This window comes from Trachurus japonicus, chromosome 19 (genome assembly GCF_045865225.1).
Source record: "Trachurus japonicus isolate A0001 chromosome 19, Traja_1.0".
Classification (NCBI taxonomy): Eukaryota; Metazoa; Chordata; class Actinopteri; order Carangiformes; family Carangidae; genus Trachurus; species Trachurus japonicus.
The window spans coordinates 23,286,095-23,297,500 of record NC_140925.1 but is presented as its reverse complement, the minus strand read 5'-3'; the positions used below and the strand labels follow the sequence as shown (position 1 = coordinate 23,297,500).

The 11,406-nt window shown below is 40.4% G+C and overlaps 1 protein-coding gene across 2 annotated transcripts; it reads right to left on the bottom strand.

Moving 5' to 3' along the window:
* Positions 1 to 1,422: 1,422 nt before the first annotated feature.
* LOC146968081 (uncharacterized) lies at positions 1,423 to 11,264 on the bottom strand. 2 transcript variants are annotated; one of them, XM_085761682.1, is made up of 18 exons: positions 11,171 to 11,264; positions 9,056 to 9,084; positions 8,909 to 8,963; positions 8,317 to 8,349; positions 8,050 to 8,226; positions 7,784 to 7,935; positions 7,599 to 7,688; positions 7,282 to 7,348; positions 6,992 to 7,155; positions 5,229 to 5,334; positions 5,123 to 5,152; positions 4,854 to 5,039; positions 4,470 to 4,627; positions 4,287 to 4,376; positions 3,938 to 4,003; positions 3,780 to 3,858; positions 3,482 to 3,645; positions 1,423 to 1,868 (listed from the first exon to the last, which is right to left on the bottom strand). In XM_085761682.1, exons 3-18 carry the CDS (start codon positions 8,961 to 8,963, stop codon positions 1,698 to 1,700), a joined length of 1,788 nt encoding a protein of 595 aa, XP_085617808.1. In that variant the 5' UTR covers positions 9,056 to 9,084; positions 11,171 to 11,264; the 3' UTR covers positions 1,423 to 1,697. The 2 variants fall into 2 exon arrangements, with proteins under 2 accessions (XP_085617808.1, XP_085617809.1); XM_085761683.1 differs by lacking the exon at positions 11,171 to 11,264 and having other exon boundaries at positions 9,056 to 9,241.
* Positions 11,265 to 11,406: the final 142 nt, after the last annotated feature.

Below are 11,406 nucleotides of genomic sequence, written 5' to 3'. Positions count from 1 at the left end.
TCCCGTTCCTCTTGATCTGAATAACTTTAATAAACTTGACAGTTTCATTTCCAGATCCCTTGCTGTTTCCAACATGACAAAGGGGAGTTGTTTTTGTTTTTTTCATGCGCTTATCTTAATATTTTTAACTGAATTTGTGTCCCAGCAGTCATGCTGTTGTGGGCCCACTGTGGGTAATAGTGGGTTTTCTGTGGGACAGTGCGAGCAGGGCAGTCTCTCTGTGGGCAAGGCAGCTTTTTCTGGGGAGCCCACACTCCCCAGTTTTATACCTGGGGCCTGCAAAAATAAATTCCCTGCAGTGGCCCTATACAGGCCCAGAATGTGTGTGTGTGCTGGTAGTTGAGCGAGGAGCACAGTGAAACAACTATTAATTACAACGCAATTACAATTGCTGACATTTTGCCCAGCTGTCTGTCAAAAACACCTGTGTGTCAGCCCGCCTCACTGGTTGCCATGGTGATTTTTGTGAGTCACATGAAGGTTAACTGGTGTGTGTGTGTGAGAGACTTGTGTCTGTCTTAAGGGCCCGTTTAATCATTAAGTCTAAAAGATTTTTATGACATCTCACCAAGCCAGGTAGATAAATGCCATGGCAGTACTAAACATCTTCAGATTCATTTTTATGGTCACTGGCAGGAAGACATACTTTTATTTTGTTGGTTTTAGGCTGCGTCATTAAGGAATTTCCTCATGTAGTGAATGACTATTAGTCATCCATTTCAGCAGAAGTGTCAGGTGGCAGAGACTGTCCCCTGTTCCTAAAAGCAGCTCACATTGTTAGATCAAGCTGATGCACATGTCCCCGCTCCAGGAAGGACATTGGCACTCTTGTTTATATAACTGGGTGTGAGATTATCAGTTAATCACACACACAACTCAACCAGCAAACAACAACTTTAATCCATGTGTATTTGCATTTAAAAGTTTCCAACATCATTCAATATAGTCACTGATTTGACACATCACTTCACTTGTGTAGCTGCCTACAGTAGACTTGTACCATCGGTCTGGTTTTTATGCAATGTCGGAAACAACACTGCCTAAAATAACCACCGGATCAGATTCCAGTTGTCCAATACACCTTTGTGTACAAGGGGAAAAAAATTTCCATGAAGGAAACGCAACATAAAATATCATATGTATTTTACCCCAAATTCCTCAAAGAATAATCTTGTAGGTGTATGAATGGCGGTAAACGCTGACATTTGTAATCTAAAGTCTGTACACCTTGTTTTGACTTCCTTGTAGGTTTGCGGCTCTTCAGACCTTCAGCCACTTATAATGCATGAGATCCTGTTGAACCACCATCATGCCTGTTTGTTATTGAAGGCGACCCATTTAGACTGAATCTACGAGATATTACATCATATGGAAGCAAAAAACCAAGTAAACATACAGTGACATGAATATGACTTTCACATTCAACATTCACAAGAACACTCAGTATAATCCATTTTGTCAGTCTTAAATTACCCAAAATGTTGTCATACACACAGAAAGAACCATGATGAGGTTTAAAACTGCTTTATTTGTTAGCTAATGGTTACAATATTTGCAGTTACATAACTTTGCAATTAAAATGTCAAAATCACCACACTGTCTTTTCCTAACACATTTTGAAATATCTGAGTTGTGCAAAACGCATTAGTGCAATATTTGATTATTCTTCTTCAGAGTAGTTCCAGATAGCTAGCATTTCACTGATGAAAATTAAAAGCCAAGGCACAGACGCATGCCAGCAGCAGAAATAGTAGTATGGGCCCCGGGGCACTCGCTGCTGCTTTGGTGCTGTAGATGGTCCGGGTGTGAAGACGCTGCGCAGGCCGGAACACATCGTGATATCCCATCTGCTTCGGGAACAGCATCATCTGGTAGAGTGGAAAGGTTGCCATTGTTAGCTTACATTGTTGAATCCATGTATCCATGTATATCTCTTCAGAAGTCATCTATCAACAAGATGGAAAGTAACCATAACCAAAATGTTGAGCCGTAGGTTCAGGTCTTTTGGAAAGTACTTGAGCCACTTCAAATTTGTTATCTTGCAGTCTCATGGTTGTTAATAGTAAAAAGCTATGTAAAAAGGGTTAGCGTTTTATGTCCAAAGTAGAACGAGTTGGGGTCCTAGGAATTGGTCCACAAATCATTCAGTATAGACCACCACTGTGTTTTCCCATTTGATACCTTCTAATTTAATAATGGCCGATCCAGTTTTATTTTTTAATCAAAAAAAAAAAAAAGTACATATCTATACTGCGTGTATTATCAGAATTTATTGAGGTAGGCAGGTGCACAAACCCGCAATCTTTAGTTTGAACTGTGATGACGGGGCAAGAAAGAAGGCACTCAGTCACATGTCTATCTCTTTCTGCTCTACACTGATAAAGATCGCACTGAGAGCCGACTGCAGATCATTTCGCTGACAACTATTGAAGCCGAGGAGAAAGCATGCAGTGAAATACCTGATTTCGAGGCAGCACAGGGTTCCCTGATACTTTTTATATTCAGCTGTGAATGCCAAAGCAAACCAAGTACAAGTCGTCTGAACCAACCGAAACCTTGTAGACTTTCAAGTTACTTTTCACACTTCTGACATATTGTTGTGGATGAGACAACAACAAAATAGTCATTAGTTTCATTTCAACCGTTGCCTAATTTTAAATCCATCAGTCAGTCACTAACGTGCATGTGCTTAACATATCGGACAATCTTCGTGTCAGTTTACAGCATCGTATCTCAGGATAATCTGCCAAGATCCAAGATGCCCTCAGTCATTTGTTCGCTGCATCACAGAACAAATGACCTCATTACAGGAGAATGGACTGCCACACTACAGATTGAATTTAATTAAAAGTCTTAATTGTCCACTGCCGTGGAAATTCATCTTTGGCCTCATACATGCCTCTGTTTAAAACCCCCGTCTACCCACTGTCAGTTGTTAGTGTTCATTATCCTATTCAGGTCATTATATATGGTGGCAAAACCCCACCGGATATCAGAAAACACAACAACAAATCAGAAAACAACAAATGACTAAACACTTTGTGTTTATGTGGCTGGTATGTAGAGCTCACAGAAGCACATTCGCTGCAGTAGATGTGAACTGTCATGTATGACTGAATTTGTGAGAAAGGGAAGCGCAGCACAGCTGCAGCTGTTGAATAAAGGAACCAGTTAACACAGAAACCAGTTGGGCCAAAACACCAGCGCTCATGTTTTGAAAACATGAACAGTTCATTCGTCCAATCGGCAACGATTAATGTTGTTGACGTTTCTCTTTTGCTGTTGTGTTTTCTGATTTGTTGTTGTGTTTTCCGATTTGCACTTCAGGGCCACCATAATTATACATAAAGATATTACAAATATGAAGCAGATATTTTAATATGATGCTCTGGATTTAAGAGTCACCTCAATCATTCTGTTTGGATCAAGATCATTTGGAACAATGCCGTTTGACATCTTCATCACAGAGATGAGTACATACCAGGCTTTCGTCCACCTTGATAGACTCTTTGAAGATAGTCCAGACCACTGCTTCATTACATGAAGGGGTGGTTAAGGAGCCATTGTAACGGTAGTAACTATCTCTGTTCACACTGCCAAGCAAGTCATCGATGGAGATCTCCTCTTTGAAGGTGAAAGTTTCATCTATGCAACGGGACAAAAGAAAAAATCTTTACATTTACGTCTGCACCCAAGTTTTTTTTTTTAGGGCAGCACTATTTGCCCTCATTGGGGATAATAAATAACATCTTCAACTCTTAAAATAAATGTAGACTCACTGGTGTCTTTCATAGATGAGAGATAATTGGTCAGTTTATTCCAGGGTCCCTCATCAGATGGACTTGGTGCAGGATTCGTCTGCAAAGATCCAATTCATATTGGATGAGTTATGTCACTTAACTTTTAAGCCCTGGTGTAAGTAAGCTGCATCACTCACATCGCCGTGTCCTGAACTGCTGCCGTGTCCTGAACTGCTGCCACTGCTTTTGGTGGTTCCCTCAGCCTGGAGAACAAAATGAAAAAAAACATTTACACAAAAAGTTCAGTACATTAAACACATAGGAAACAAACAAGACTGTTGAGATCGACCAGCTATCTCGTGCTTATTAGGAATGAACCCACAACAGGAAACAAGGGACGGATGAGCGACCTTAAGTCCACCACTCTACTTCTTTCAGTCGAGATGAACTTTCTGAACCACGACCATGTTCGTCTCAAGTTTAGTTCATGCCGTGTGTTACAGATGTGGATCACAACTACTGACCTACTGCCACACTGAACATTACCTCAATGAAGAACCCCAGAACTGCCAGACCATTAGGAGTCTTTAATGCCTCTTTCAAAGGTAAATCCTTCCTCTTGCTCACAATGTGCATCTAGACAGAGACACAATTACTCACAAAATACACACAAGTGAGAGCAAAATATTTTACACAAAAACAGGTGTTAAGCACAGTTCAGAGTTTTACCTCCATTGGGTATCTTTTTGAATCCATTGTGTGCTCTGAGCCCGGAGAATCATGGGATGTGGTGCCCCCCCAGTGGAAGTGGAACTGCAAGGTGGAGTAGACGTGACCCAGTCCTCCGCCTGACACCTCCACAGTTTCATCCGTCAAGATACACTTGACTGGGAGTTGAGTGAGAACAATGAAAAGTGTTGATGGCTCTCACGGATTTGATGCATTTCAATGTGGGGTGTCATCTTTTCTTCCCAAAATCTCACTTAAATTATGATTTATTGCAGACATGGAGCAAACAATATAGTTGGACATTATTTTGATAATGTTTAAGTTAAGTCACTTTCAGTTGTAAATTTAAAAAATGACGTAAAACGAAAGGAGCGGCTGTCAAACCTGTGTGGCCTGTGTTAACGATGGACTTGATGGCATGTTTATCATCAAACTTTGTAAAGATGAAGGCATCCAGGTGCTCATCTACCACAGTGCTCTTTGTCACAATGTTGATGGGTGACTGGCGTTCTCCACCACAGTAAGCGTGAGACAGCAGGGGCCAGAGAGACGGTTTGAACTCCGAGTTTCCTGAGGAAATGCAAAGTTTAAACAAGTTGAAATCCTACTCCAGCAGTCATGTACAGTAACGACACATGGCAGATAGTACTTACCACAGTGACCATCATAGCACCAGGGATGAGCTGGAAAAAAAAAAAGGTATGCAGTCATATTTGATGTGTCAACTCAGTTTATATGAGTCATGATGTTCCAACTCACCAGGAGGCAGAGGAGTTGCAGGGGAAGCATACACGTCACGCATGTTGAGCTTTTGCATAAGGCGATAAACATTGGTCAATTCTGTCTTCATGGGAAACCGCTCAATCTAAAAGAAGAGAAGGCAAGGCAAGGCAATTTTATTTGTATAGCCCGTTTTTACAAACAGTTTGTCTCAAAGGGCTTTACATGGCATCGTAACAACATCCTCTGTCCTTAGACCCTCACATCGACTGAGGAAAAACTCCATGAGAACAGATGTAAAAGGGAACAGATGTTGACTCCAACAGATCCAACACAGGACAATGTTTGCAGCATTCAAAAGGCACTTATGACCATAATATTCATATTCAATATTCTGTTTTACTCCAGGGTGTCAGCACCTAGATGCACATTTGAAAAAAATTAGACTGTAAAACCTGTAGCTCAAGTGCAAGTGCCATTGTAATACTATGCGGTTAGATGAAACTTGGAACATGACTTCAGAGTTCCTCCTTTGAAGCGTCCTTATTAGAGTGTTAATCTCAGATTAAAATTAATTACACTATAAAACTGTAACTCAAGTGCCATTGTAAACTACGCTTCACATCCTTTTGGAGCAGTTACATGAAACTTGGAACATGATTCAGAGTTTGTTCCTTATTCCATTCCATCTAACCCCAACACACTACAATTTTTTTTTTTTTTTTGAGCATTTGATTTGCTGTCTTGTCAACATCTTCTTGAATAAAGTACAACTGAAAATGGTTGATTTTCAGCCCTTACTTTTTTATGCATTTCAGATTGGCATGCTCAGTATGAGAGGTCAAAGAGTCAGGCACCCGCTTATTCACCTGACAAGCCAGGAACAGGCCACATGCAGAGACGCATGCAGCTGTCAAATAGATAAGATGAAAGATTGTGTGCATCTCTCTGCAAGTAATGGCTCAAATTCCTCTTTTTTTTTTTAACGCAGTTGCTCAGTCACATGCAGTTTGTCCAGCATCTGCTATTGTTGTCAGTAAACAAAGAATAAAACAACCTTGATTATCATGATGATTATCAAAGCAGACACCAGCATATACCAGTATATGGTGTGGCACCCGTCTGTGTCATCTGGTGATCCTTGCCTGTATGCATCATTGGCTGCTTGTGTAACACTTTGCAATTCCACTTGACATACAGTAGGTAGTCACAATTTTTACCTGCTCAGCTGGACAGTATGACGAAGCAACAATTTTTTATTTTTTTTTTTACACAGATGTGAAAGTGAGGGGCAGAAATGAGATTATGCAACTCAGGCTGTTTAACAGACAGCATGTGATGTTAATTCAAGTACCTAAACTGCTGTCTAACAAGTTGCAAAAACTGAAGTATGACTCATTTCAAAAGTCGAGTCAGTCCAGATAGACTGCTGTTAAAATGACCCCAAAAAAAACAAACAAAACAAAAATAACACTACACAGCTTTTTGTATCTGGCTGTAAATGTGTCAATTTCTGCTGCAGAGACAGTATCCTACATCACAACAACTGTAGGTTTGGATGTGATTTATCTAAATACCAACTTGTCTTTAAGTTCTCAACCACCAGTGACTTGAGTGACAGGTGGAACATATAGTCTTGGCTCCACACATGAAACGAGCAATGTCACAGAACCGAAAACCGGTTGGCTGCTATTGTTCTGGGGCCTCATAGCTCCTCTCTGCTGAGGCTCGTGTGATAACTAAACCTGGCATCTAGTCCTCTGATTCCTGAGGGGCAAAGTTTCCTGGCAGCCATGACTCACCAGGTCTTTGTGAATGTTGATGGGCTCATGGAAGAGGGTCCATACGACTGCTTCGTTGCAGGTGGGGGTGGTCAGTGAGCCCATGTACCGATAGAACATTGTGAGGTCAACATCGCCAATCAAGTCATCAATAGAGATGTTTAACGATGGAGAACTGGGGCTGTCTGTAGAAAGATGTCAAACAAAGTCTTAGATTCAATCATGCAATTTAAATACCCCCTGACAACGCATCCTGCTTCAGGCCTCTACTCAGTCACGGCAAAACACACTGAAACAAGTTTGGTAGCTACCTGCTTTCTTCATCAGGTGAGATGTGAGTTGCTCCCATGACTCCGACATCTGTCCATCATCTGTCACCTTCAGGGAGAAGTCGTTTTAAAAAAAATTAACGTATGATATGAATTCATAGCACGCATCCCTTTGTTTTCATTGTAGCCAATAGTCTGCTGTGATAAAGGCGTAGAAAACTGGGTGGACGCAGTAAACCAGCTTTTGAGGTGTAACCCATCGCCAATTAGCAAGCTGAGTGATGTGGAAATGGTTTTAATAATAATCAACTGGCCTGTGCAGACTTGTGTGTGTGGAAAAATTAAGTGCGTTCACGTACATTTATGAAGAACCCAAGAACAGCAATTCCCTCCGGGTTCGCCTTGGCCTGTGTCGCATCAAGACCTTTCTTCAGACTGACGATGTGCATCTACAAGAGATTACAGTGATCAGTGAAAACCAAGCATGTTTAAAAAAACAAAACAGAGGCATGTCATCTAAAACCAATACCAAATACTAAAGTACCTCCATTGGATATCTGTGGTCATCAATCTTGTGCTCTGAACCTGGATGATGTTCTGTATCACCCCAGTGAAAGTGAAACTGGAGTGTAGAATATGTTCCATTAAGTCCACCCCCACTCACTTCAACCTCATCGGCCTTCAGGTTACATTTGGCTGTGGGAAAGACAGAGAAATGAGTTCATGTACTAACAGTCTTAAAGACATATATTCAACTCAAAAGGCAATGACTAAAAGACGTCTGAAGCTAGTAGGCCACTGTTGCTGTACCTGTATGACCGTTGTTTTCAATGGACTCGATGACATACTTGGCGGAGGAGTTGGTAAAGGTGAAGTTTTGCAGCTTATCATCACTCCAGACATTTCTGGTGACAATGTTAATAGGAGACTGCCTGTTTCCTCCACAGAAAGAATCAGGGAGTGATGACCAGTGGGACGGTGTGTGTTCTGTGAATATTAGAGTTTTTAATGCTTAAGATCAATTTTTCATTCAAATCGGAGCAAAAGTTTTTTTTTTTTTAATCTGTTCTTACTTACCACAGCCACCATAGCACCAGTCACTCCCAGCAGCTGAAACAGTTAAAGCCAACATAATTATTAAATGAAATATGGGAGAGCAGAGGAATACCTACAGTACATTAATATAATACTAATACTATATTAATGTATTATAACAGTTGAGTCCATAGAGGTAAAACTATCCAATTTCACATAATAAGTGTAAGATAAGAATGGCTGCAATATCAGTTTTCGCTTTCAGGAAAAACCTTGATATTGTTCGTTTTACTTTGTGACCTTTCAGAGGGGTCTGACCTCTGGGAACAAAAAAAAACAAAAAAAAAAACACCAAACAACTCAGTCTTATCTGTCGTTAAAACTATACAAAAACAAAATATGGCCAAGTTACAAGTGGAGATTGTATTTAGAAAATGATGTACTGAAGAACTTTGTCCATCATTATCCAATTGGCAGGGACCATGCAATACGACGAGACCGATGACCTCTGCTCCTTTTACCTTCAAATCACCTTTACATTCAAATGAACCTCAAATCATCTGCATCCTACTCTGATATGGAAACATTTATTATAAGAATAAACATATTTCTTATAAGTGGAAATTTTACTCACCACATTTTACCAGAGCTCCCAAACTCAAGCACAGCAGCAGGAAGGAATGACGCATCTTCAGGTGGTAAAAAGGAAAAAGAGTTATTAATCACAGTGAGACGTCCAACTTTGGTTTAAAATCGTGTTAAATTTGACAGGTCATCCTACCTTGTGGTTCAAGTCTGGAGTCCCTAAGGCTTGAAAAATAAAATTAAAAAAAAAAAGGGTACGTTAGAACAAGGTGTCCATCAGTGAGGAGAAGGAGACAATGTCCCAGAAGCTTTTCCAAGAAGTTAATATAGAGTAGGAGGGACGTGTAAGGGACGGGGGATGGAGGGGCCCCGCTGTGTATACAACACTAAACCGGTATGGTGGATAAATGTAACGTGACCACACGCCTCTTCTTTTCCTGGACATTGGAATCAAAATATGGGCGTTTGGGACAAGGTGATGATCGGGTAAAAATAAGGGTTCATTTAGATACATCATACATCCGACTTCATGACATAGCATCCGACTTCATGACACAGCATCCAGGTTTCCACACAGTGCCAGCTCAGTGTTGGTATTTGTTATGAAAATGAACCTCTCCGAGTGCATCTTTCTACAATGGCTTGATTGTATCTTATTTACTACATCACAGTCCCACTTGTGTTGTTGACATTAGCACCTGAATTTAATTACTTCTACGTTATCCTGTTAAACCACATGTTGCTAAACCATGCCAAAGGGAAACATTAAAAGTGTTACCAATATATTCACTTTCAGGAAACATTGTTTAATTTACTTGCTGCAAGTCCAACTCAGAAACACCTCTGTGTCATTTAACCCACAGAGAGGAAGTGTTATTTGACACTTTTGGTCCTCAGCAACACCACAAATGCACAAAAGCACAATCCAGATAAAAGGATTTTTTTTTTTTTTTTTTAAAGGGGAAAAAAAGCCTTGGCAATTTGCCCCAGTGGTATTACATCCCATTTAAACATAGGACACAGCCTGAATAATCTTATTTAGGGGTGGTTCTGTGAACCGATACCCGAGAAGCTTTACCCATTGGATTATGTGGAGCTGCATGCTTATACAAGCTATTGTGGGGATGTGGACTATAAACACAGTAATGTGAGATAGTGTCCTTTGTGTTGGGGCGGTGACAATTGTATCTCTATACATATGATCAGCTCTGGGAGATGGGAGGGCACAGTGAGACAGTTGACTCAGAATTGGATCATCTGATTTAGCAAAAAAAAAAAAAAAGTGTTTTCCACACAAAAAAAATCCAACAAACAGTTTATGATAAACAGCGGCTAGTCTGCTGAAAATATTATAGGAGGCCAAGGATGGAGCTGGAAAATTAAACAGGAATTGTACGACATTTGGGAAATATGCTCATTAGCTTTTTGGTGGAAAGTTAAAGAGTGATTCTGCTTTCATGTCTGGTAAATAGGCTACAGAGTTGCAGCTATTCAAAGCAAGTTACGTAGCTTAGCATGGAGACAGGAAACATAGACTAACAGGCCTGGCTCTGTTTGACAGTAGGGGAGAGTGGGGTAAGATGAGCCACTTTTCATATTCAGGATCACTATCAAGACAATTATAGTTTTGTTACTAACCAATATCTTCATATATTTTTCAGGATGTTGTGCATCCCTACAAACAAACAGAATGAGTGTCAACATAGCTGCATGTCCAAAAAAAGAGTGGACTCGTGGCACAATTTACCCCATGTATGGGGTAAATTGAGCATAGGAGTGAGGTAAGTTGAGCCACCCCCCTCCTTCCCTTCCTTCCATCTCCTACCTCCCCCTTTACTTAATATTCCACCTGTCCAGGTTGCAGGTGAAGACAAACTGCTTCCTGCTGAGACCAACTCACTGAGGTTTGGGGTGTTTTGCAGTTACATTGTATCTTGGGAAGAATCCCTCATCTTTCTCTTTGAAAGTAAAGCTTGGCTTACCATAAACAGCTTTGCCACTTCTCAGGAACGTACTTCTGTAATCATAAACATAACATAATTAGGACATATACAGCCAAAATACAAGTGTAAAGGGCAGGTGGCTCAACTTACCCCAGAGCTGCCATATTGACTTTATTAGTCACCATAGATAAAATGGTGCACTTTCATGCTAGATACTGTACCACAACTGATGTATAAAACAAATTTATAATTATATCTTTTGGTCTAAACACAATTCTCATTTAACTTATGATCGACGAATTCACTTTCTAGAGTGAAAAATGTTTTTTGGGAACATAAATGTCTAACTTTGCTCATGTGGTTCTTACCTTCACAGACTCCATAAAATGATGCCTTGCTCTTAAATATTTGGTCACGTGCTCAATTTCCTTATGGTTTCCTAGCAACAAGGAGTGGCTCAACTTGACCCAGTCTCCCCTACTAGAATCCACAGTTGCACCGCCTTCAAAACCTATTCATTAATACATATCTGGTTTGTGGAACTTGTATAAAAAATAAACGAACAACTGACCACCACTGTCTAAGGCTGGTTCTACTAAGACCA